Here is a 27,995-nt window from a genome sequence, read left to right as displayed (position 1 = left end):
GTCAAAAACTTCTATGTGTTGTATAGCCAGTCATTGTGTCAGTGTAAAACTTCCATGTATATCAATCAATCAAATCAAGACTATTAAAAACTCCTATCAACGCCATTCCCCACTAAATCCGGCTCTGGTTCTATTAATTTCATTATTTCTTCAGCATACTAGTATCGGTAGCATGTGAGTATGGTAGCACTCCGTAGATAGGTCTGTAGTTTTGCATGTATGACACTAACAGTGTGCCTAACGTATTAGAAGGCCAGGGTTGGAAGGTCATTCAACATTCTGTGGCTCAATTGCAACTATATTTTCTGTGAAGTGCTACCTAAGCCGTGGCCAGGTGAACCCTACCCATTTTTTTCAAAGGATTTTCCAATAGCACATCGAAACACTTCCAGCATTCTATATTTTTTTCACCAAAAAATTGTACCTCAGCATAATACAGGTCAAGAGGTACATTTGTTTGAGGAGGGGGTTTCAATTACTGTTCTTAAGTTTAATTTCCTGTTACTTCGAATTTTCGGGATTTTTTTTTTATCAGATTTGCCCTGTTGTCTTTTCTTTTAACTCCGTGTAAACCCTCACACGCGATGTTTACAAAATTATTTAATTGCTTCAAAAATTAAATTTGTTGTATTACCTCTTTTAACAAAATAATATTTAGTTAGCTTTATTTGCGCCTTTTCAAAGTCCAAGCATTGAACATTGCAAACACATATAGATATTTTCAAATGAATTAGAAAATATCTTCCCAAATCGACAGAACGTACACAGAGATATTTGCCACTGGTCTTTACCCAGTTAACGATTCACTCTTAAATGCATTTCTCAAAAAACGATGGGAAACAGAAAAAACACAGACTATCTTTTGGATAAACAGCCAGGACATTTCCAGACATGAATATAACTGCATGGACCATCGCTTACAAGTTTTGTGACAGAACAGACTTATATATACAACTTTACTATAGTACATGTACAGTGCTTAGAACTGTCTCATAATTTTACTCCAGTTTACATAGCGCATTCTTTTATGTTTTATGATAACAGAACTGTGTTTTATCAAGGTTTATCATAACTTGTATGGTTTTATGATAACTGATTTCTGAGGAATATGTTTAATAATGCAAACTTTATTTAAAGATACGTTTTTTTCCAATTGGCGCTAAAGAAAAGCACCATATGAATATTCATGAACCTACAACGATTGCTCAAAATCGTTATTTAAAAATCCTGTTTGTGAGATGTAGATTCATTTCAATACCGAAATTTCGTCTATATATTAAGTTTCACAAGTGTATAACACGGACAAGCTATCAGAAGGTACATTACTCCCATTTTGTTTTGGTGTGAACCATCGATGTTTACAGCAATATCAAAGAATAAGATGATGATGGTAGAAAGAACTATGGGCGTCATGTGGCAAATATTACATGCATATCGGACCATGAGTTGTCAATCTGTATGAAAAGATTTCCAATACAACCATATTATTGAGAAGGAATGTTTACATGTTATTCTCTCGTACTAGTATTACAGGGTTCTTGTGTTGTTCACCTTAGACAGACATCTTTTTAACGATGTTTAAAAAAAGACAGAACCAATTTAATGTCATATATCCCTATTTTTTAATATAACTATAAAATACCCCTATTTAGCGGACAAGCAGTTTATTCTTTTTTCTGTTATTGAATATTGAATACCAAGAAGGAAAATAAATCCCGAAATTAATTTGAAACTTTGATACTCAATAGTTTTCCAGCAAAATATTCACATCCCTTGGGGATAATTAGTGTTTGTCCAGTGGCATATATAACATGCATGTCGGAACAGGAAATTTGGCATAATGTACTTTCAGAACCATGTTCACATCATTGTACATTAGGCAGCAACCATTTGATTTTCGGGGGGGGGGGGGGGGGGGTGGCTATGTTTTTTTTTCTGTACAAACTTTTTTTTTCGCCTGTGGCGAAAAACAAACTATTTTTTTCGCGGCAAGTCAAAAACAATTTTTTTCTTTCAATTTTAGCATTACATATAGTGGCAGCTGAGGGTGTTACAAGCAATTTATATAATTTTGAATTGCAACTATCTATAGTTCCGTAACTTTCTATCAAGGCGTATAAAAGAATGGTCGATAAGTGCGTATATTTTTGTTAAATCAATATTTCTTGTATGTTTCAAACTGTCCTTCACTTTTGAGAACGAGTACTTACATTTCCCCAAATTTACCCTTGGAAAAAATGTGAAAACAGATTTTTATTTTATCAAATCTTTTTTTTTTGGAATTATTTAGATTTTTATAAATAATATTCTTTACACCAGAAATGTAATTTATAAACAAGCTTATGCGTTTAGTAATGACTAGTATATTGGACACGCAAGACAGAGATTTATACTATACACCTGATAGTTCAAAATGGAAAGTTTCAAGTTATCGGTCGTGTACACTGATCAATACCCTTAGAAGTGAAGCGATGCATGAACTTGCAAGTCCGACAGGAAATCGCTTGAATACCTGAACGTGTCACCTCACAATACATTTGGGAGTAATACCTTTAGCCATGCTGGTGATCAGACAAGGGGAGGTAGGAATTTTATTACATAAAAGAATTATGAACAAATTAGATTTTCGAAAACAATTTTCACGGAACACTTATTTATGCTCATTTATGACTTTGAACTATGACTTTTTTTACCAATTCCCATATAAACAGTTAAAAACGACAGACCTTGGTTACCACGGTATAGCTGACTTATATTAAACCAAATTTCAGAAATCCTTGTATTGTAGTTCCTGAGAAAAATTTTCAACTTGGTTATCATGTGTAAAATCAATCAAGTGTTCGGTAAACAGGAAGTTGTTGAGTGATTTATCTGAAAACGCATCAAGTTCCAAGTATAGCTGACTTATATCAAGCCTGAAACCAAATTTCAGAAATCCTGGTAGTGTAGGTCCTGACAAAAAATGTGACGAAAAATTTCATGGGACGGACGGACGGACTGACTGACTGACTGACAGACTGACGGACGGATGGACTGACGGAAGGACAGACAGAGGTAAAACAGTATACCCCCCCCCCCCTTTTTTTCAAAGCGGGGGTATAATTAAATATCTTACAATGCAAAGCTAGTTATTTGCGATGTGCGATGATGCGTAGCTGCATGGTAGATTACTACGTGAATTAGATCATTTTGATTATCTTTGAATTCACTAACACGTGGCTGTTGACACATTACACACAATATACTTAAAATACCTGGGGCAATTTACACTTCTGGTTTATTGTCCCTTTAACCAGCCAGTGTATCTGTGTATGATGTATTTATCTACTGTGCAAGGATTGTGTAGCCAGTCAAGGTCGTTAAATGTATCTCTAGCTCCATTGACAGACTCCCATAATATATTCGAAAGCGGATCCCGAATTTTGAAAAAAAAAAGAATGTGAAAGGACGTAAAGACAACATTACAAATTGGACTTGTGTACATGCAACATTCAATATATTTCTTGTGTGACAGTTTACTGACTGTCAAACCCGTGTTCAATTTATTATTTTGATATGGTTCCATAATTCGAAAATAAGTTATTAAAATCTCAGTAGGCAAAAAAAAAACTACTGGATTTTACCCACAGAGTGCAACAAACACAGGTCACGGAAATGGTCTCTACTACTTCAAACTTTGGCAATCTAAAATAAAATCTTATCAGTCAATTTCATAGTATCACAATTTCATGTAACAGCAGAAGATAGTGCCTTGAAGATAGCTGAGTAAAATAAATATTTTTTTAAACAAGATATATGTAGGGAGCTCTATTTTAACCAACCCGCGCATGAACAGATTCATTTTTTCTTGTATTTACTTCCTAAATGACACGTTCTAGAAATGTTTGCCACTGGACATCAATTTAAAAATTAAATAGAATCAGACAGTCATGCTCGAGCAAATAACATTGAGAACTTTATAGCAAGATATATACTATAGTGTATACAGATTGTATTTGAACACACACGAGGGTCTTGAATATTGTCTTATAGTTGTAAGTAATTTTTCTGTAGTCTTCATATTTTTCCCCATTATTCTATATTCTTTGTTTTCTTGGTGTCTATTTTATTTACTTTTTTGGCCCTTTGTTGTGCACTTTTTGTCCATATATATTCTCTCTTCTTCTATATAAATCCTATTCAAACCCTTATAAACATACACCATCAAAATGTTCAACTCAAAACCCCAGTTGACTTGTCATCCATGGAGTTTTTCTCAACCGTTGAGAATATAACAAATGCTAAATGAGTCCGTTTAAAAAAAAAGATGTGGTGTGATTGCCAATGAGAAAACTCTGGATAAGAGACCATATGCCACAGAAATTAACAACTATACATGTAGGTCACCGTACGGCCTTCAACAATGAGCACAGCCCATACTGCATAGTCGTCTATAAAAGAAGAAAAAGTCTAGGAGTCCATTACTGATATTACATATATATATGATTAATGTATCACGTATACGTCTGATGCTTAATTGTTGGCTCTGCTGGAAGGCAAAATTTTTAGCTCTTTACTGACTAGTATTTAACAACTGAAACTAGATAAGTTATGAAAATCAAGGAATCCATACATGATATAACAGCAAATTTGAACGGAACCAAAACGCAAATTAGTAAAATAATAAGTATACAACTTGCATTTCAGCATTTTAATATTGGTAATTATTAATGATGTAATGCGTAAATAAGTTATCATACACAGTGGAACAAATGGGAAGCCAAAGTACGTTAATGTCTGGATTAGTCTTCTGCAAAAACAATGTCATTTTGTTTATTTTATCTGGTTAAATCTTCTGACATCAGACTCGGACTTCTTTAGAACTGAATTTTAAATGTGCGTATTGTTATGCGTTTACTTTTCTACATTGGCTAGAGGTAAAAGGGGGGGGGGGGTTGAGATCTCATAAACATGTTTAACCCCGCCGCATTTTCCCGCCTGTCCCAAGTCAGGAGCCTCTGGCCTTTGTTAGTCTTGTATTATTTTAATTTTAGTCTCTTGTGTACAATTTGGAAATTAGTATGGCGTTCATTATCACTGAACTAGTATATATTTGTTTAGGGGCCAGCTGAAGGACGCCTTCGGGTGCGGGAGTTTCTCGCTACATTGAAGACCCGTTGGTGACCTTCTGCTGCTGTTTTTCTATGGTCGGGTTGCTATCTCTTTGACACATTCCCCATTTCCATTTTCAATTTTTATTTCAATAAACTGACTTAAATAAAATTTAAGCAAGTTAAACTGTAAGCTTGCCGCCGTTGATACCCCTGCCGAAATATTTCGGTTCACAGGAAGTTGTTGAGAAATGAATCTGAAAACGCACCACACGGTACAACCCTGTAACCAAATTGATAGATACACAAACAAATTTACTTAAATAAATGTTTAATTTACATGTAATGTATGACGTACTTAAAATAATCTTTGTGTAAAGAAACGTTTGAATTGGCTGATCTTTTTGTAAAGCATGCTATTTTGACGGTTATGGATTCAGACTCATTAAAGATGCATTTCTTTCTAACACAAACGATGCAAACGGCTAAGCTCGCACATGTTTTGATCATTTCTTTCAAACATACGTTTGCAAAGTTTACATAAACTAATGCAAACGCTAAAAATGCTTCTGCAGTTTGTCGTTTGTTAGTACAAACGCTCCATTTGTTTCTAACTGCAACCTGATTAAACGAAGTATTTGTTTCTACGTTTGTAAAAAAGTCTGATTACCAACAACATGTACAGTACATTCCGTGACATGGTCTGAAAAATGTCGCAGGTTTTAAAAAGGCTCAGCATCAGCGACTTAAATGTCGATGATTGATTACCTGTTGTCAATCAAATCATCAGCTGATAGTAAGTGCAATAAAATCAGCCAAGCGTGCATGGTCGGCCGCACATGCTACTTAATATTATGTAATTAGTTATGATAATGTAACAGGTAAAATCGATAATTACATAATAGACATTTAAAAGGCATGAACGGTTTTCAGATTGTTTCAGTTCTAATTATTTAATTTACCAATAAAAGAAATATGTTTTTTTTTTCAGGTCTGTCTGAGGAAGAAACATTCTACACAAATTATTGTTCTCTTATTTATCTTCTCAGTTTTTATTTACGATTCGAATATAAAATAAAATATCTTTTCCTATCCGTTCTTTTCTCATTATTTCTACATTTCGTCGCGAGTTATATGTTCTAGTAATTTCGTAGATTAGTTTTCTTTTAAAAAGACATGCGTTTCCTATCTTTATTCATATTTGAAAACGCCATGTGAGGGAGGGTAAGAAGGGGTCCTGATCCCAAATGCCGGGCTTAAAAAACAAAATACCGAAATCCCGGACTTAAAATCACGAAATCCCGAGGTCCCCTAATTCGAAAAAGAATTTCCGGTACCCGAAAGTGTTACTCTTGAAATCACAAGCTTAAAAACACCCGATCCTGGAGTCCCGATAAAGGTCCTATCCCCCCTCTTATATATTCTCAAAACGTGAAATATTACTGTAACAAGAAATACACGAATGATGCTGAAACGTCTATTATTGAAAACTAGTTTTTCGTTTGTAAGATACGATGGTTATTTTTATTGTAATAAAATGTTTGGATTGGAAGAGAATTTGATCGAACATTTAAATGCATTGCTGGTGAAAGCGGGGTCAAGGTTGACACGATAATATCACGTGTGTACATGTGTTTAAAACTTTAGGGGTTTCCTGTTCAATTTCATGGATAAAATCATCAATCGGAACTACTCGGCCGGCTTTTTGTTTGCACGAAGAAATAACTCTTCAATAATTATTGTACTGTATAGCGAGAGAAGTTATGATTGATAAAATTATAAAAGATATTATAAGCCTAGCATGTAACTATGTCCAGTGTGTATTCTTTGTAAAAAAAAACACAACGTCATATTCAACTGGCTTAAAATTCTAAGATAAAAAAATAAAAAATAAAATCGAGATTTTTTTCTCACTAAAATAGTTCGCAGCAAAAAAAAACTATTTACGAGATTTTTTCTAGGTAAAATTAAATGCAGCAAATTTTCTCAATTATAATATAAAACTTACTGAATAGCGTAAATATGTGTTTACAAAAAAAATCGATATTTTTTTTGTTCTTGAAGAACAAGACTGTAGGATTAAAAAATCTATACGTTTTAGAAATCAGTCACAAACAGTAGAGGGTCACTACTTGATAAGGCAATGGGTATAATTAGTAAAACTCTTTGAAGCCCCCCTTTGAGTGTACAACAAATTAAAGATATCTTTTTGAATGATTTGTGTAGCCTTGAAAAAGACTGTTATGAAAAAGTTTCTGCTGCATCTCTCGTAGTTCTTGACTTGGTTTTCTTAGTGCGGTAGGAGGTGTTCGATCTTCTTGGTGAAACTGGGATCATCTAACTTGGTTTTGAAGTAACTTATCGATTTACCATAAGACCTTTCAGGAAATATTTTGCGAGGTACATCGGCTGTTGCATGTCCTTCTAATGCTATTACTACTGGGACAACTTTATATAAATGGTCAATAAAGCGGTTGCAGTACTCAATAGTAAGATCTCTGGTCCAAAACTCTTGTAGAGCTGTCTGAAGGTCATCTTTAGTTTTAAGGGTTTTTTTAGCAAGTCTGCGTTTCAGCATATTCCATACCATTTCAATTGGGTTGATATCGGGAGATTCGGAGGGCCAGCAGTCCCACCACTGAATGCCATTGTCGATCATGAAACTTTTGGCAAGCTTGGAGCGATGTTTTGGGTCGTTGTCTTGTTGAAAACGGTGACCATCTGGATAAACAGATTTGATAAAAGGCAGAAGAGTCTTTTCTTAAATGTTTTCAACGAAAAAATCGGACTTAAGAATCCCGTCGAAAATCAGAAGACGTGTGGTTCCCCTACGACTAATACCTCCCCATACATGCACTTTTAATGGATGCTTCGGTTGTGGAATTGGTGTAGCAGATTCATTTCTTAAACGATAAACAACAACTTTGTTATCATGAAGTTGCACTGTGCATTCGTCGGTGAATACAATGTCATTAAAATTGTCATTATCTAACACAAGTTGTTTACAGAAATCTACGCGTTTGACTTTGTTGACTTCGCGGATCATTTGACAATAACGAGGTGCACTTGCAGTGTAGCCAGCTTCCTTGATTACTCTATGTACTGTGGTCTTTGATAAAGAAGTCCCGGTTTCTTGGAGTTGGCGCTGAATGTCTGTTGCAGTCATGGTACAATTTTCAGAAAGAGCGGTTTTGACTGTTAAAATATCGGAATCAGAAACTTTTCTAAATTTGACAAAGCTGTCGGTTGACATTGATTCAGCAAAAAGATCTCCTGATTTGTACTTTAGTATAATCTTTTTAACAGTACACCAGTCAACGTTTATACCATGTTGATCTCCTAAATATCGGACTATCGCGCTGACTTTCCAATTCTGACGGAATAGAGATACTATTTCTAGTCTATGGCAGTGACTAAGTTTAGATTTCGGCATTATCGTAAACGATGTTTTCTCTCAATGTGCATTTAAAAAAAAAATGTACATGAATTATTGAAAATTCAAACAGGGTCATTAAAGATTTATCAAACGATGTATTTGTTTCTACTCGTGTATCGTTTAGAAAACAGTAACGCACGCGACACAACGTTTACAAAATTCTTGTTAGAAAGAAATGCGGCCTAAGAAAAATCTTATTAGAATCACAAGAAGTTCTGATAGGTCGTAAAATAAACTTCCCATCACTTTATTTTTTTCACATGTCAATTTAAAAAAAATAATTCGCAACGATGTCATAATTGAAAGCACGAGGAAGGCTGACCAAAATGTTCAACTTGCGGCTAGTGATTGACAGGTATGATTATATCTTGGGGCTCTTGTGGGGAGCGTAGTGTCGGACGGAAAAAAAAGATTTCCAGTATTCATATATATATAAATGTCGATCTGATGTGGAAAATTGGGAGGTTTTTTTTAATAGCACAAAGAAAAAGACGTTAGAAAAGTAACAATGTGTAACTATAAACGAATTACTCGTTTATAATCTACGAGACTGATCAGATCGAAGTTTGATAAAAAAAAAAAAAAAAAATAGCATTCAATATCAAACCTTGGAATAAACATGTTCAATGTATACCTGCAAATATGTCTGAATAAATTATATTGTGTATTTAAATTATCTCCATTGAATACAATACAATTTATTAAATGTATCTATGATATCCTCCATAAATAAATATCTGTACAGGTAAAGTTAAATTCGGATCAACAGATTGATTTATGACCTTCCGCTTGTCCATGTTGTATTGCAAAAATATCACAGCAGGTGTTACTCACACTAGAGAAGTGTCAAATCAGTATGACATTATGTCGGATTACGGCATCTGCAGTAATTAAGACCCTGTTTTTACTGTTTTTACAGGAACTGATTTATCTTAACATGACAATAAAGAAGAATTTTGTAAGGTGAACATATTTGTAGTATTGCAAAGTTACCACGTGCATTTTCCTGTTCATTGGTCACATTTAAATAGATTATTCTTTATTGAACTAAATTCGATATTTAAATTGCAAGTAACTTTAATATCAAAACCACCGATTTTTATTTCTCGACTGAAAAGGGTAATAAGACGGTTATTTTTATCTGACTGTAAACAGTGTATATAATCACAACGATCTATTAATAACCGCTGCTCACAGATAACGGATTATACAACGATCTATTAATAACCGTCGCTCACGCATCACTGGTTCTATCACTGACTCAATACACACCTGTTTAATCGGACAAACGGATAATTCCCTGAGACACGGAAAATCTCCGGAGAACCGCAAAATATTCTGTAAAACGGAAAATTTACGATAAACCTCTATTTATTTTCCGTTCCGCGGAGATTTGCCAAAAATCGCGGTCATTTGCCAAATAGGTCTACCAGTGGAATAAGCATGTATTCTTCGCCAATTAGAAGAAATTTTAAATATTTTTAGTACTATAGTGATTTTATTTTGTTTAAATCAATCTATCCAAAACTCTTCATCGAAGAAATAGATTGAGGACTCATCTTAGAAATTTACGTCATATTTTTAACCGGAAGTGTCAACTTTAAATCTTAGCATTTACATCATGCTAGAATAAGTGGTTTGGGGGATAACTTAAAGCAAAAAGTTTAATGACCAGCACAAAATAAAATCATTTTCTTTCCATTTTGAAAAAAGTTGAAAATTTGAATAAAAAATTGATATTTCTATGTCCGCCATTTTGGATACTTCCGGAAGTAAGGGATTTTAAGACATATGTCTATACATTGTCTCCATCAGAGGCACCAAAGAAAGGTTCATACACAATGTAATTATAGTAGCAATACGTTAAAACACATTTCAATTACCCTCCCTAACAAATAAGCCTATTTAAGTACAATGTCAGCCATATTGGATTTAACCGGAAGTGGGGTTTCTGAAGACATCTAATCTATTTAATTTATCCAAAAGTAGTAAAACACAAAGGTCTGTACCAAATATTATGATAGTAGCATGATAATAACACATTTTTACACGCTTGCCTTCGATATTGGGCTGATTTAAGTATGACGTCCGCCATTTTGGATTTTACCGGAAGTGAGACATTTTTTTCAAATGCCTCCCTATCTGAAATAAAAGAGTAATAGTTGAGGAAGGTCTATGCCAAATTTCATGCTTGTAACAGGATCTGCACAATATTTCACAAAGCCGCCGGACTATTTCCTTTTTGAGATATAAGCCAAAAACTGCATTTGACCCCTATGTTCTATCTTAAGTAACCACTGGCAGACCTATTTGGAAAATCACCGCGATTTTTGTAAAATATTCGGTGTTTTTTGGCCAATCTCCGCGGAACGGATAATAAATAGAGGTTCATCGTAGATTTTCCGTTTTACAGAATATTTTGCGGTTCTCCGGAGATTTTCCGTGTCTCAGGGAATTATCCGTTTGTCCGATAAAACGGGTGTGTATTGAGTCATTGATAGAACCAGTGATGCGTGAGCGACGGTTATTAAAAGGTCGGTTGTATAATCCGTTATGCGTGAGCGACGTTCAATCATTAATTGATCGTTGTATTATCCGTTAAGTGTGAGGGACGGTTGTAATGAGGTACAGATTGTAATATATGTAGAAGTTTACAGAACTATCATTAATCGATTGAGATATACGGAATTTTCAAAAATTTATCACATAATGTTTCTGTAAATTTAGAGAGAAACAGATTATATATTTCTCGGGGTTAAAGGTTTACTTTTATGATTGAAAAATACATGTGTATGTCTGAGGCCGAAGATCATTTAAACTTCATTGGCAAATAGGAATTTTTAAAACGATCTTGATCACCTGCTGATCCATTAATCTTTCAGAATGAAATGCACATTTTTACCTCTTGGGGTTGAAGGCATATATTAGCAACATTAACAATATGCTACGATGAGATAATGACAAGTTGCGAATTTTAGTCCGAATGTGTATGTATATGATCATATGGACATACATTCATCTTTATAATTAATCAGTTCATCTGTCATTTGTTTTATTAAATTACTTTTCAATTGTGGTATAAATACAATTTTATCATTGTGTAAGACGATTTGAGAATAATGCTTTCATCGTAAATACTTCAGAAATTATAATTGATTCAAGAACCGTTTATTGGAACAAAAATAAAATGAACGGCCTATAGGAAGTTCTAACCTTAGTTGATATCAGGGGTCAATTGGTATAGCAGTATGTAACGTAATACAACGATCGTCGATGCATAATATGCATATGTATGTATATAGTATGCATGCAACTGGATTTCGACAACTCGTGGGTTGTCTTTTAGACAAAGAAGTTCCATTTTAAAGATATGAAAGTACGTCAATGCACGTCTTGTAAACTAATCTGTTACTTTTTGAAATATAAATAAGTTATATTTAAAAGATTGGATGGTTATTTCACACGTATTAAAGTTCTTCTGTCATCATTACTGTTTTTCAATTATTTTTTGAGAGTTCGATCTTAAAACTAAGTTCGTCCTGACATTTATGGAATATTTGCCACTGGAAGTTAAACAACCAACAATCAATCATCTTATTACAAAATTTAAAATATGCCTGAGCGATAATATTCTTTAAAATTTTAATGTGAAAGACAGTTTCTCCATTTTTAAGAAGGCACTTCCAGGTCTAATTTTAAGTGTATCTACATTCCGGGACTGAGATTTATTTACTATACTAGCAAAAAAAAAGAAAAGAAAAGAAATGATGATACGGTTTTTTTTAATAATTAAATAATTAACGTTAAAAATATATGTAATTAACTTGATCTAAAACTTGACCTCGCTCATGATAGAGAATGTTAAAAATCAATTGTGTCGACTGCACGGGATTTTCCAACGGCGGGAAATACCCTGTAACTATAAACACAGGTGATGTTATATACTGACCGATTGTGGAATGTCAATTCAGGGTTAAAGTGATGTGTAATGATTGACATTATTGTGCGCTTGAAAGTTGAGGCTCTAGTAGGTTCATTTCAATTGATAATCGAAAATCTAAAATCATTTTTTTTTTCAAATCAACGATGAAGTTTTGGATATTATGGAAGGGATTTTTTTAAGGACAACGGAGGTACCTTAAAAGTCTATAGGAAAATATACAAATAAAATAATATAAAACAATTTCGAAGGTCACAACTTGTATCTTATAAATCAATGATAAAGCGACTTCATCAGTATTAACAGTTATATAAGATTGCAATCAGATGACTTTTAATTTTGTTTGTGTTTCAGGACTGGGAGTGTATAAGATTACCTTATATTACATTGTATTTACAAATGTTTGTTTATATTGCTTGACCCTTATGGGTGTAATTTTGCAATAAAGATTAAAAATATATACTTAGGATGTTCCATTCTCTGCATTGTTTCTGGTCTGTCTGTTCGTTTGTTCGTTCGTCCGTCTGTCCCGCGTCAGGTTGAAGTTTTTGGTCGAGGTAGTGTTTGATGAAGTTGATATCCAATCAATTTTAAACTTAGTACACATGTTCACAATGATATGATCTTTCTAAATTTAATGCCAAATTAGAATTACCTCATTCCGTCAGTCCACTCAGGGACTTTCTATACTAAGTAAAGAAAGTCCCTGGTCTGTTAAACATAGAAAATGATAGTGCGGATTGGGCATCCGTGTATACTAGTGACACATTCTTTTTTTAATTTATTAAACTTGTTCTCAGTGGCAGATCCAGATTTTTTTATATATAAGGAGAGGGGAGAGTCACACTAACTGATAATGTCATGAGAGGACCAGCTCCAATCATTCTCAAGTGATTCCCTACATAGTCAAGATTTATTTTTCAACAAAAGGGGCGGACACCGTGTCATTCCGCCTTTATAGGCTAGCCGACTGAGAAACTCAAAGGGCTGTTTAGGCAGTCAATGTCGTCAAAAACTTCTATGTGTTGTATAGCCAGTCATTGTGTCAGTGTAAAACTTCCATGTATATCAATCAATCAAATCAAGACTATTAAAAACTCCTATCAACGCCATTCCCCACTAAATCCGGCTCTGGTTCTATTAATTTCATTATTTCTTCAGCATACTAGTATCGGTAGCATGTGAGTATGGTAGCACTCCGTAGATAGGTCTGTAGTTTTGCATGTATGACACTAACAGTGTGCCTAACGTATTAGAAGGCCAGGGTTGGAAGGTCATTCAACATTCTGTGGCTCAATTGCAACTATATTTTCTGTGAAGTGCTACCTAAGCCGTGGCCAGGTGAACCCTACCCATTTTTTTCAAAGGATTTTCCAATAGCACATCGAAACACTTCCAGCATTCTATATTTTTTTCACCAAAAAATTGTACCTCAGCATAATACAGGTCAAGAGGTACATTTGTTTGAGGAGGGGGTTTCAATTACTGTTCTTAAGTTTAATTTCCTGTTACTTCGAATTTTCGGGATTTTTTTTTTATCAGATTTGCCCTGTTGTCTTTTCTTTTAACTCCGTGTAAACCCTCACACGCGATGTTTACAAAATTATTTAATTGCTTCAAAAATTAAATTTGTTGTATTACCTCTTTTAACAAAATAATATTTAGTTAGCTTTATTTGCGCCTTTTCAAAGTCCAAGCATTGAACATTGCAAACACATATAGATATTTTCAAATGAATTAGAAAATATCTTCCCAAATCGACAGAACGTACACAGAGATATTTGCCACTGGTCTTTACCCAGTTAACGATTCACTCTTAAATGCATTTCTCAAAAAACGATGGGAAACAGAAAAAACACAGACTATCTTTTGGATAAACAGCCAGGACATTTCCAGACATGAATATAACTGCATGGACCATCGCTTACAAGTTTTGTGACAGAACAGACTTATATATACAACTTTACTATAGTACATGTACAGTGCTTAGAACTGTCTCATAATTTTACTCCAGTTTACATAGCGCATTCTTTTATGTTTTATGATAACAGAACTGTGTTTTATCAAGGTTTATCATAACTTGTATGGTTTTATGATAACTGATTTCTGAGGAATATGTTTAATAATGCAAACTTTATTTAAAGATACGTTTTTTTCCAATTGGCGCTAAAGAAAAGCACCATATGAATATTCATGAACCTACAACGATTGCTCAAAATCGTTATTTAAAAATCCTGTTTGTGAGATGTAGATTCATTTCAATACCGAAATTTCGTCTATATATTAAGTTTCACAAGTGTATAACACGGACAAGCTATCAGAAGGTACATTACTCCCATTTTGTTTTGGTGTGAACCATCGATGTTTACAGCAATATCAAAGAATAAGATGATGATGGTAGAAAGAACTATGGGCGTCATGTGGCAAATATTACATGCATATCGGACCATGAGTTGTCAATCTGTATGAAAAGATTTCCAATACAACCATATTATTGAGAAGGAATGTTTACATGTTATTCTCTCGTACTAGTATTACAGGGTTCTTGTGTTGTTCACCTTAGACAGACATCTTTTTAACGATGTTTAAAAAAAGACAGAACCAATTTAATGTCATATATCCCTATTTTTTAATATAACTATAAAATACCCCTATTTAGCGGACAAGCAGTTTATTCTTTTTTCTGTTATTGAATATTGAATACCAAGAAGGAAAATAAATCCCGAAATTAATTTGAAACTTTGATACTCAATAGTTTTCCAGCAAAATATTCACATCCCTTGGGGATAATTAGTGTTTGTCCAGTGGCATATATAACATGCATGTCGGAACAGGAAATTTGGCATAATGTACTTTCAGAACCATGTTCACATCATTGTACATTAGGCAGCAACCATTTGATTTTCGGGGGGGGGGGGGGGGGGGTGGCTATGTTTTTTTTTCTGTACAAACTTTTTTTTTCGCCTGTGGCGAAAAACAAACTATTTTTTTCGCGGCAAGTCAAAAACAATTTTTTTCTTTCAATTTTAGCATTACATATAGTGGCAGCTGAGGGTGTTACAAGCAATTTATATAATTTTGAATTGCAACTATCTATAGTTCCGTAACTTTCTATCAAGGCGTATAAAAGAATGGTCGATAAGTGCGTATATTTTTGTTAAATCAATATTTCTTGTATGTTTCAAACTGTCCTTCACTTTTGAGAACGAGTACTTACATTTCCCCAAATTTACCCTTGGAAAAAATGTGAAAACAGATTTTTATTTTATCAAATCTTTTTTTTTTGGAATTATTTAGATTTTTATAAATAATATTCTTTACACCAGAAATGTAATTTATAAACAAGCTTATGCGTTTAGTAATGACTAGTATATTGGACACGCAAGACAGAGATTTATACTATACACCTGATAGTTCAAAATGGAAAGTTTCAAGTTATCGGTCGTGTACACTGATCAATACCCTTAGAAGTGAAGCGATGCATGAACTTGCAAGTCCGACAGGAAATCGCTTGAATACCTGAACGTGTCACCTCACAATACATTTGGGAGTAATACCTTTAGCCATGCTGGTGATCAGACAAGGGGAGGTAGGAATTTTATTACATAAAAGAATTATGAACAAATTAGATTTTCGAAAACAATTTTCACGGAACACTTATTTATGCTCATTTATGACTTTGAACTATGACTTTTTTTACCAATTCCCATATAAACAGTTAAAAACGACAGACCTTGGTTACCACGGTATAGCTGACTTATATTAAACCAAATTTCAGAAATCCTTGTATTGTAGTTCCTGAGAAAAATTTTCAACTTGGTTATCATGTGTAAAATCAATCAAGTGTTCGGTAAACAGGAAGTTGTTGAGTGATTTATCTGAAAACGCATCAAGTTCCAAGTATAGCTGACTTATATCAAGCCTGAAACCAAATTTCAGAAATCCTGGTAGTGTAGGTCCTGACAAAAAATGTGACGAAAAATTTCATGGGACGGACGGACGGACTGACTGACTGACTGACAGACTGACGGACGGATGGACTGACGGAAGGACAGACAGAGGTAAAACAGTATACCCCCCCCCCCCTTTTTTTCAAAGCGGGGGTATAATTAAATATCTTACAATGCAAAGCTAGTTATTTGCGATGTGCGATGATGCGTAGCTGCATGGTAGATTACTACGTGAATTAGATCATTTTGATTATCTTTGAATTCACTAACACGTGGCTGTTGACACATTACACACAATATACTTAAAATACCTGGGGCAATTTACACTTCTGGTTTATTGTCCCTTTAACCAGCCAGTGTATCTGTGTATGATGTATTTATCTACTGTGCAAGGATTGTGTAGCCAGTCAAGGTCGTTAAATGTATCTCTAGCTCCATTGACAGACTCCCATAATATATTCGAAAGCGGATCCCGAATTTTGAAAAAAAAAAGAATGTGAAAGGACGTAAAGACAACATTACAAATTGGACTTGTGTACATGCAACATTCAATATATTTCTTGTGTGACAGTTTACTGACTGTCAAACCCGTGTTCAATTTATTATTTTGATATGGTTCCATAATTCGAAAATAAGTTATTAAAATCTCAGTAGGCAAAAAAAAAACTACTGGATTTTACCCACAGAGTGCAACAAACACAGGTCACGGAAATGGTCTCTACTACTTCAAACTTTGGCAATCTAAAATAAAATCTTATCAGTCAATTTCATAGTATCACAATTTCATGTAACAGCAGAAGATAGTGCCTTGAAGATAGCTGAGTAAAATAAATATTTTTTTAAACAAGATATATGTAGGGAGCTCTATTTTAACCAACCCGCGCATGAACAGATTCATTTTTTCTTGTATTTACTTCCTAAATGACACGTTCTAGAAATGTTTGCCACTGGACATCAATTTAAAAATTAAATAGAATCAGACAGTCATGCTCGAGCAAATAACATTGAGAACTTTATAGCAAGATATATACTATAGTGTATACAGATTGTATTTGAACACACACGAGGGTCTTGAATATTGTCTTATAGTTGTAAGTAATTTTTCTGTAGTCTTCATATTTTTCCCCATTATTCTATATTCTTTGTTTTCTTGGTGTCTATTTTATTTACTTTTTTGGCCCTTTGTTGTGCACTTTTTGTCCATATATATTCTCTCTTCTTCTATATAAATCCTATTCAAACCCTTATAAACATACACCATCAAAATGTTCAACTCAAAACCCCAGTTGACTTGTCATCCATGGAGTTTTTCTCAACCGTTGAGAATATAACAAATGCTAAATGAGTCCGTTTAAAAAAAAAGATGTGGTGTGATTGCCAATGAGAAAACTCTGGATAAGAGACCATATGCCACAGAAATTAACAACTATACATGTAGGTCACCGTACGGCCTTCAACAATGAGCACAGCCCATACTGCATAGTCGTCTATAAAAGAAGAAAAAGTCTAGGAGTCCATTACTGATATTACATATATATATGATTAATGTATCACGTATACGTCTGATGCTTAATTGTTGGCTCTGCTGGAAGGCAAAATTTTTAGCTCTTTACTGACTAGTATTTAACAACTGAAACTAGATAAGTTATGAAAATCAAGGAATCCATACATGATATAACAGCAAATTTGAACGGAACCAAAACGCAAATTAGTAAAATAATAAGTATACAACTTGCATTTCAGCATTTTAATATTGGTAATTATTAATGATGTAATGCGTAAATAAGTTATCATACACAGTGGAACAAATGGGAAGCCAAAGTACGTTAATGTCTGGATTAGTCTTCTGCAAAAACAATGTCATTTTGTTTATTTTATCTGGTTAAATCTTCTGACATCAGACTCGGACTTCTTTAGAACTGAATTTTAAATGTGCGTATTGTTATGCGTTTACTTTTCTACATTGGCTAGAGGTAAAAGGGGGGGGGGGGTTGAGATCTCATAAACATGTTTAACCCCGCCGCATTTTCCCGCCTGTCCCAAGTCAGGAGCCTCTGGCCTTTGTTAGTCTTGTATTATTTTAATTTTAGTCTCTTGTGTACAATTTGGAAATTAGTATGGCGTTCATTATCACTGAACTAGTATATATTTGTTTAGGGGCCAGCTGAAGGACGCCTTCGGGTGCGGGAGTTTCTCGCTACATTGAAGACCCGTTGGTGACCTTCTGCTGCTGTTTTTCTATGGTCGGGTTGCTATCTCTTTGACACATTCCCCATTTCCATTTTCAATTTTTATTTCAATAAACTGACTTAAATAAAATTTAAGCAAGTTAAACTGTAAGCTTGCCGCCGTTGATACCCCTGCCGAAATATTTCGGTTCACAGGAAGTTGTTGAGAAATGAATCTGAAAACGCACCACACGGTACAACCCTGTAACCAAATTGATAGATACACAAACAAATTTACTTAAATAAATGTTTAATTTACATGTAATGTATGACGTACTTAAAATAATCTTTGTGTAAAGAAACGTTTGAATTGGCTGATCTTTTTGTAAAGCATGCTATTTTGACGGTTATGGATTCAGACTCATTAAAGATGCATTTCTTTCTAACACAAACGATGCAAACGGCTAAGCTCGCACATGTTTTGATCATTTCTTTCAAACATACGTTTGCAAAGTTTACATAAACTAATGCAAACGCTAAAAATGCTTCTGCAGTTTGTCGTTTGTTAGTACAAACGCTCCATTTGTTTCTAACTGCAACCTGATTAAACGAAGTATTTGTTTCTACGTTTGTAAAAAAGTCTGATTACCAACAACATGTACAGTACATTCCGTGACATGGTCTGAAAAATGTCGCAGGTTTTAAAAAGGCTCAGCATCAGCGACTTAAATGTCGATGATTGATTACCTGTTGTCAATCAAATCATCAGCTGATAGTAAGTGCAATAAAATCAGCCAAGCGTGCATGGTCGGCCGCACATGCTACTTAATATTATGTAATTAGTTATGATAATGTAACAGGTAAAATCGATAATTACATAATAGACATTTAAAAGGCATGAACGGTTTTCAGATTGTTTCAGTTCTAATTATTTAATTTACCAATAAAAGAAATATGTTTTTTTTTTCAGGTCTGTCTGAGGAAGAAACATTCTACACAAATTATTGTTCTCTTATTTATCTTCTCAGTTTTTATTTACGATTCGAATATAAAATAAAATATCTTTTCCTATCCGTTCTTTTCTCATTATTTCTACATTTCGTCGCGAGTTATATGTTCTAGTAATTTCGTAGATTAGTTTTCTTTTAAAAAGACATGCGTTTCCTATCTTTATTCATATTTGAAAACGCCATGTGAGGGAGGGTAAGAAGGGGTCCTGATCCCAAATGCCGGGCTTAAAAAACAAAATACCGAAATCCCGGACTTAAAATCACGAAATCCCGAGGTCCCCTAATTCGAAAAAGAATTTCCGGTACCCGAAAGTGTTACTCTTGAAATCACAAGCTTAAAAACACCCGATCCTGGAGTCCCGATAAAGGTCCTATCCCCCCTCTTATATATTCTCAAAACGTGAAATATTACTGTAACAAGAAATACACGAATGATGCTGAAACGTCTATTATTGAAAACTAGTTTTTCGTTTGTAAGATACGATGGTTATTTTTATTGTAATAAAATGTTTGGATTGGAAGAGAATTTGATCGAACATTTAAATGCATTGCTGGTGAAAGCGGGGTCAAGGTTGACACGATAATATCACGTGTGTACATGTGTTTAAAACTTTAGGGGTTTCCTGTTCAATTTCATGGATAAAATCATCAATCGGAACTACTCGGCCGGCTTTTTGTTTGCACGAAGAAATAACTCTTCAATAATTATTGTACTGTATAGCGAGAGAAGTTATGATTGATAAAATTATAAAAGATATTATAAGCCTAGCATGTAACTATGTCCAGTGTGTATTCTTTGTAAAAAAAAACACAACGTCATATTCAACTGGCTTAAAATTCTAAGATAAAAAAATAAAAAATAAAATCGAGATTTTTTTCTCACTAAAATAGTTCGCAGCAAAAAAAAACTATTTACGAGATTTTTTCTAGGTAAAATTAAATGCAGCAAATTTTCTCAATTATAATATAAAACTTACTGAATAGCGTAAATATGTGTTTACAAAAAAAATCGATATTTTTTTTGTTCTTGAAGAACAAGACTGTAGGATTAAAAAATCTATACGTTTTAGAAATCAGTCACAAACAGTAGAGGGTCACTACTTGATAAGGCAATGGGTATAATTAGTAAAACTCTTTGAAGCCCCCCTTTGAGTGTACAACAAATTAAAGATATCTTTTTGAATGATTTGTGTAGCCTTGAAAAAGACTGTTATGAAAAAGTTTCTGCTGCATCTCTCGTAGTTCTTGACTTGGTTTTCTTAGTGCGGTAGGAGGTGTTCGATCTTCTTGGTGAAACTGGGATCATCTAACTTGGTTTTGAAGTAACTTATCGATTTACCATAAGACCTTTCAGGAAATATTTTGCGAGGTACATCGGCTGTTGCATGTCCTTCTAATGCTATTACTACTGGGACAACTTTATATAAATGGTCAATAAAGCGGTTGCAGTACTCAATAGTAAGATCTCTGGTCCAAAACTCTTGTAGAGCTGTCTGAAGGTCATCTTTAGTTTTAAGGGTTTTTTTAGCAAGTCTGCGTTTCAGCATATTCCATACCATTTCAATTGGGTTGATATCGGGAGATTCGGAGGGCCAGCAGTCCCACCACTGAATGCCATTGTCGATCATGAAACTTTTGGCAAGCTTGGAGCGATGTTTTGGGTCGTTGTCTTGTTGAAAACGGTGACCATCTGGATAAACAGATTTGATAAAAGGCAGAAGAGTCTTTTCTTAAATGTTTTCAACGAAAAAATCGGACTTAAGAATCCCGTCGAAAATCAGAAGACGTGTGGTTCCCCTACGACTAATACCTCCCCATACATGCACTTTTAATGGATGCTTCGGTTGTGGAATTGGTGTAGCAGATTCATTTCTTAAACGATAAACAACAACTTTGTTATCATGAAGTTGCACTGTGCATTCGTCGGTGAATACAATGTCATTAAAATTGTCATTATCTAACACAAGTTGTTTACAGAAATCTACGCGTTTGACTTTGTTGACTTCGCGGATCATTTGACAATAACGAGGTGCACTTGCAGTGTAGCCAGCTTCCTTGATTACTCTATGTACTGTGGTCTTTGATAAAGAAGTCCCGGTTTCTTGGAGTTGGCGCTGAATGTCTGTTGCAGTCATGGTACAATTTTCAGAAAGAGCGGTTTTGACTGTTAAAATATCGGAATCAGAAACTTTTCTAAATTTGACAAAGCTGTCGGTTGACATTGATTCAGCAAAAAGATCTCCTGATTTGTACTTTAGTATAATCTTTTTAACAGTACACCAGTCAACGTTTATACCATGTTGATCTCCTAAATATCGGACTATCGCGCTGACTTTCCAATTCTGACGGAATAGAGATACTATTTCTAGTCTATGGCAGTGACTAAGTTTAGATTTCGGCATTATCGTAAACGATGTTTTCTCTCAATGTGCATTTAAAAAAAAAATGTACATGAATTATTGAAAATTCAAACAGGGTCATTAAAGATTTATCAAACGATGTATTTGTTTCTACTCGTGTATCGTTTAGAAAACAGTAACGCACGCGACACAACGTTTACAAAATTCTTGTTAGAAAGAAATGCGGCCTAAGAAAAATCTTATTAGAATCACAAGAAGTTCTGATAGGTCGTAAAATAAACTTCCCATCACTTTATTTTTTTCACATGTCAATTTAAAAAAAATAATTCGCAACGATGTCATAATTGAAAGCACGAGGAAGGCTGACCAAAATGTTCAACTTGCGGCTAGTGATTGACAGGTATGATTATATCTTGGGGCTCTTGTGGGGAGCGTAGTGTCGGACGGAAAAAAAAGATTTCCAGTATTCATATATATATAAATGTCGATCTGATGTGGAAAATTGGGAGGTTTTTTTTAATAGCACAAAGAAAAAGACGTTAGAAAAGTAACAATGTGTAACTATAAACGAATTACTCGTTTATAATCTACGAGACTGATCAGATCGAAGTTTGATAAAAAAAAAAAAAAAAAATAGCATTCAATATCAAACCTTGGAATAAACATGTTCAATGTATACCTGCAAATATGTCTGAATAAATTATATTGTGTATTTAAATTATCTCCATTGAATACAATACAATTTATTAAATGTATCTATGATATCCTCCATAAATAAATATCTGTACAGGTAAAGTTAAATTCGGATCAACAGATTGATTTATGACCTTCCGCTTGTCCATGTTGTATTGCAAAAATATCACAGCAGGTGTTACTCACACTAGAGAAGTGTCAAATCAGTATGACATTATGTCGGATTACGGCATCTGCAGTAATTAAGACCCTGTTTTTACTGTTTTTACAGGAACTGATTTATCTTAACATGACAATAAAGAAGAATTTTGTAAGGTGAACATATTTGTAGTATTGCAAAGTTACCACGTGCATTTTCCTGTTCATTGGTCACATTTAAATAGATTATTCTTTATTGAACTAAATTCGATATTTAAATTGCAAGTAACTTTAATATCAAAACCACCGATTTTTATTTCTCGACTGAAAAGGGTAATAAGACGGTTATTTTTATCTGACTGTAAACAGTGTATATAATCACAACGATCTATTAATAACCGCTGCTCACAGATAACGGATTATACAACGATCTATTAATAACCGTCGCTCACGCATCACTGGTTCTATCACTGACTCAATACACACCTGTTTAATCGGACAAACGGATAATTCCCTGAGACACGGAAAATCTCCGGAGAACCGCAAAATATTCTGTAAAACGGAAAATTTACGATAAACCTCTATTTATTTTCCGTTCCGCGGAGATTTGCCAAAAATCGCGGTCATTTGCCAAATAGGTCTACCAGTGAACGGGGGCAATGTTTTTTGACGGATCAAAAATCGAAGCACAAACTTTGTGCAGGATAATCTAAGGAACAATCATGCTAAGTTTCATTTAAATCCATTCAGTAGTTTCAGAAGAGGAGAAGATGTTTGAAAAATTGTTAACAGCGACGACGACGGACGCCAAGTGATGAGAAAAGAAAGCTCACATGGCCTTTTAGGTGATCTTCTGCTGTTGTTTTTTATATGGTCAGGTTGTTGTCTCTTTGACACATTCCCCATTTCCAGTCTCACTTTCATTTTGATTCAAGTTGTAGACATGACCTTCATTTTAACTGAGAATGTTCACTTTGATTCAAATTTTTGTCATGACCTACATTTTATCAAAGGATGGTAAATTTGATTAAAGTTGTAGTCATACCTACATTTTATGAGAAGAATGATTTCTTTGATTCAAATTGGAAACCTGTCCTAAATTTATTTATCAGAGGACGCTCAACTTTGTAATCAAAGTTGTTATCATGACCTACATCGATTCAGAGGATGCTAACTTTGATTTAAGTTGTAGAAGTGACCTATATTTTATCAGAGAATGCTCACTTACCTGGCTTTAACATAAGACAGGAGAACTTTTGATCTACATATATTGTTAGACATCTGACGAGGGTCTGCTCTAGTCATGTGATAAAGAAGGGGATAAAATTCCTTCTTCACCGATCGTATCTCTTTTGCAGCATCATAATTTACTGTAACCTGAAGTAAAGTTATAAAGAAGTATTTTAAGATATGCAAATCATTACATCAACAATATTTACAGAGGGCTTTCATAGGCTTGACCTGTTGACAAATCAATTTCAATTTTTTAATCAAATGTTGTTCAATATAAACATGTACATGACCAATTGGGCTATTGGACATACATTTTAAAGAAAAAATAGATCAAAGTATGCAGAGCACCATTTTTAACCAGGAACGGGCAATTAATGACAATTGTTTTAAATTTAAAGTTATCCAAAAAATAAATATTCATTCTGTCTACCTTCAAGTGTTTTCCTCTTACTAAATTTGAGTTAAAAACAATATTTCAACCTAATTTAATCTAAAATAACTAAGTTGTTTTATCAGGATTTTTTTAAGTCAATTGAGCAAAAAAGAGACTAATAGCTGACTATGCGGTATGGGCTTTGCTCATTGTTGAAGGCCGTACGGTGACCTATAATTGTTTATGTCTGTGTCATTTTGGTCTCTTGTGGACAGTAACGTCTCATTGGCAATATACCACATCTTCTTTTTTATAAGCTGTAAGAAAACCAACCTCTACACTAGTATCTAGTGGCCATGTTGTTCCTTTAATAAACTTTGGTATCCCTGAATCCCTCTTATCCATTTTAGAAAACATCTCATCTTCTGATTCGGACGAGTCTTGCTTGCTGCCATCGCTGCTGTTGGTATCTTTTCCCTGCTGAAAAATATAAATGTACAATATTTTAAATCAAGCATTAGCATGATGTGGTATTATGTTATAACTGTCAACCCAAACCATAATTTTGTTACTTAGTATTGCAAAATAATAAAATTTATGATTTGTCAGTAAAGCAAATTTCAAATAGTTTCAATAGGAAATTATTTTTTATGGGGAGGGGGGTCATTTGTTAATGAGATATATTATTTTGTTTAGGATGGTCTGTAGGTTTTTAAGATATATCTTTTATAATTTTGTTTGTTAACTTTTTACTTTGTACTCTGGTTGATAGTTGTTTCATTGGCAACCATACTATATATATCTTTTTCTTTTCTTGTGCATTTGTGTGAGAGAAGGTTATTTTTTCTTTTTACATACTGTTTTCTTTGCTTCATCTGTTTTCTTTACTTCCTAAAATAAAAAGATACAATAACAAGAATGTGTCCATAGTACACGGATGCCCCACTCGCACAATCATTTTCTATGTTCAGTGGACCGTGAAATTGGGGTCAAAACTTCAATTTGAAATTAAAATAAGAAAGATCATATCATAGGGAACATGTGAACTAAGTTTCAAGTTGATGTAACTTTAACTTTATCAAAAACTACATTGACCAAAAACTTTAACATTAACTTCGCACTATCATTTTCTTTGTTCAGTGGACCATGAAATTGGGGTCAATACTTTAATTTGACATTAAAATTAGAAAGATCATATCATAGGGAACATGTGTACTAAGTTTCAAATTGATTGGACTTCAACTTCATCAAAAACTACCTCGACCAAAAACTTGAACCTAAAGCGGAAAAAACAAATGGACAAACGAACGGACGAACGAAAGGAGGCACAGACCAGAAAACATAATGCCCCTCTACTATCATAGGTGGGGCATAAAAAATGCTTATTTTGGCCCCTAATTCCTACACATTTGGGACCATAACCCCTAAAATTAATCCAAACCTTCTACCTGTGGTATTAGCATTGTGGTGCAATTTCAGAGCAGTTGAAATGCTTATACACAAGTTGATATCCTGTAAGTAGAAAATTGCTTGTTTTGGGTCCGTAATTCCAAAACGGTAGAGACCATCATCCCCAAAATCAATCCCAACCTTCCTTTTGAGGTATTGAACCTTTTTAAAAAATTTCATAGAGATCCATTCCCTTTAAATAAAGTTGTTGTCCGGACACCAAATATGTCTTCGGATGACAACTCAGACAGGCAGACGACAACATCATACCATTATAAAAACGCAAAATTTGTTTGCAGTTGTATAATAATAAATAAATATGTAATCATATTTTCTTTTTATTTTATTTTGTCATGATTCATAAACTTGTTGATTAGCTGTAAATATGCAGATTGAAAAACAGAAGAGATTGCAATAGGTGTCAAAGAAAAGCAAAAAAAAGATCTACATCAAATATTAAAGATCATGAAGATATATAATACCGTTGTTCAAGTCAGTTCTTAATTATATATATAATAAATCTAAAAAATAAGTCTAGTACAAAAAGAAAGAAAAACCAAAAGGTGCACCTTTTTCTTTTTGTCATCTTCTCTGTTAATAACTGAAGTTTTTGTTCTTGCCATCACTGTCTTTCCCTGGAAACAAAGTCAATATTATCTATTATTATTTTCAAGATAATACATGTAGGTGAAAAATATTTTAAAATGGGAAGATTTTTTAAAGAGCAATAACTCCAATACGGCCTTGTCAACAGCCATGTTGATGTATTGATGTAAAATTAAATATCATTGAGCCATTTGTGGTTTACCAGTATTGAAAATTCTTTCTTTCTATATACATGAGATATAACTACACATTTCAGGATAAATGGTAAAAATAGAGAAAACAATATTATTTATTAAGCGATGATTGTAAAAATTTTCAATTTTGATGTAAATGAGCAGTTGGGACAACATCCCTAATGCACCTTGAAATGAGGAACTGTAATGTGTAAGGAAAAAATCTCTGTGTAGTGATATTGGACATGTTTCTATTTTTAACAAATGACTGAACTTAATTATTTGTGGTGATTAGGAAAGTTGAGGAACTTAGAATTATTGGGTAAAAACTATGGAGCTATTGAATGTGTTCAAAGTATTAAATTTTCAAAGAACTTATTGTGTTAAAAAGGGGATATTTTACCACAAGGAGCCGCATCACAAAAGGATGTTCGGGGTTTGATTATTTATGGAAAAAGTAATCTCACTTCGTACCCCGAAAATCTAACCACATTTATGAAAATGTCACAGCTTCGAAACGAGCTACCATACATACATGTATCCAAGTTTACGATATGGACTGAGCTACAGGAAAAAACGTTACCATTACCGCCTATGTAAAAACAATTAAAGATATTGACCCACTTGGTAGATCTTGTCATTTCAAATATTTCTACATTTAGATTTTCTCTGTTTTTTTCAATTTTTTAGATAAAAGACAAAACTTTCTTTCCCTCAGTTCATTTTTAGCCATGTTGATTGGTAGGACCATTGGACACGTACAACTCAAACTAAACTAGACACCCAAATGATGATATTGGCAAAGATTGTTCCAATTAGCTCAGGTATGCCTGTGTTTCAGGATTGAGGATTTTTGTCAAATTTAACAGACAATGTACATTCACATTTTACATTTGTAAAAGGACTGGTGACAATGGACACTTAGCGTGCTAAGTGATGAGGAAAGTGCACTTGACCTTTGGGGTCAGGTCAGATAAGAATATATATATCCAAACATTCTAATACTACTTAGAAAATTAAAGTACAGATTAAGTTGTAGTATGGTGTACTTGTCTTTTTAATATCAAACAATAACTTACATATATGCATACATGTGTAGATTGTTATATTGTGGAAGTGGGTAATTATTGTAACAAATTACAAACATGAATGTATCCATAGTATACAAATGCCCCACTCGCACTATCATGTTCTATGTTCAGTGGACTATGAAATTGGAGTAGGAAATCTGATTTGGCATTGAAATCAGAATGATCATGTCATACGGAACATGTGTACTTAAAGCTGCAAGTTGGACTTCAACTTCATCAAAAAGTACCTTGACTAAAACCTTTAACCTGAAGTGGAACAGACGGACAAACTAGCGGACAAACTGA

At 33.9% G+C, this 27,995-nt stretch overlaps 1 protein-coding gene across 5 annotated transcripts in view; it reads right to left on the bottom strand.

Annotated features, from left to right (window-relative positions):
• The window catches only part of LOC134687412 (uncharacterized), a 53,716-nt gene that overhangs the window by 15,961 nt on the left and 9,760 nt on the right, over positions 1 to 27,995 (bottom strand). For 3 of the 5 annotated variants that reach the window (XM_063547690.1, XM_063547692.1, XM_063547693.1), the window contains exons 2-5: positions 26,410 to 26,475; positions 25,250 to 25,282; positions 24,725 to 24,871; positions 24,014 to 24,162 (exon numbers count right to left, since the gene is read on the bottom strand). In XM_063547690.1, coding sequence (XP_063403760.1) covers positions 24,014 to 24,162; positions 24,725 to 24,871; positions 25,250 to 25,282; positions 26,410 to 26,475 — 395 coding nt within the window. The remainder of the gene's footprint in view (positions 1 to 24,013; positions 24,163 to 24,724; positions 24,872 to 25,249; positions 25,283 to 26,409; positions 26,476 to 27,995) is intronic. The other 2 variants (XM_063547691.1, XM_063547694.1) reach the window with 1 other exon arrangement.

Source organism: Mytilus trossulus, chromosome 10, assembly GCF_036588685.1.
Source record: "Mytilus trossulus isolate FHL-02 chromosome 10, PNRI_Mtr1.1.1.hap1, whole genome shotgun sequence".
Lineage (NCBI taxonomy): Eukaryota > Metazoa > Mollusca > Bivalvia > Mytilida > Mytilidae > Mytilus > Mytilus trossulus.
Note: the sequence above shows the minus strand (reverse complement) of the source record. Positions and strands in the feature narration are given on the sequence as shown.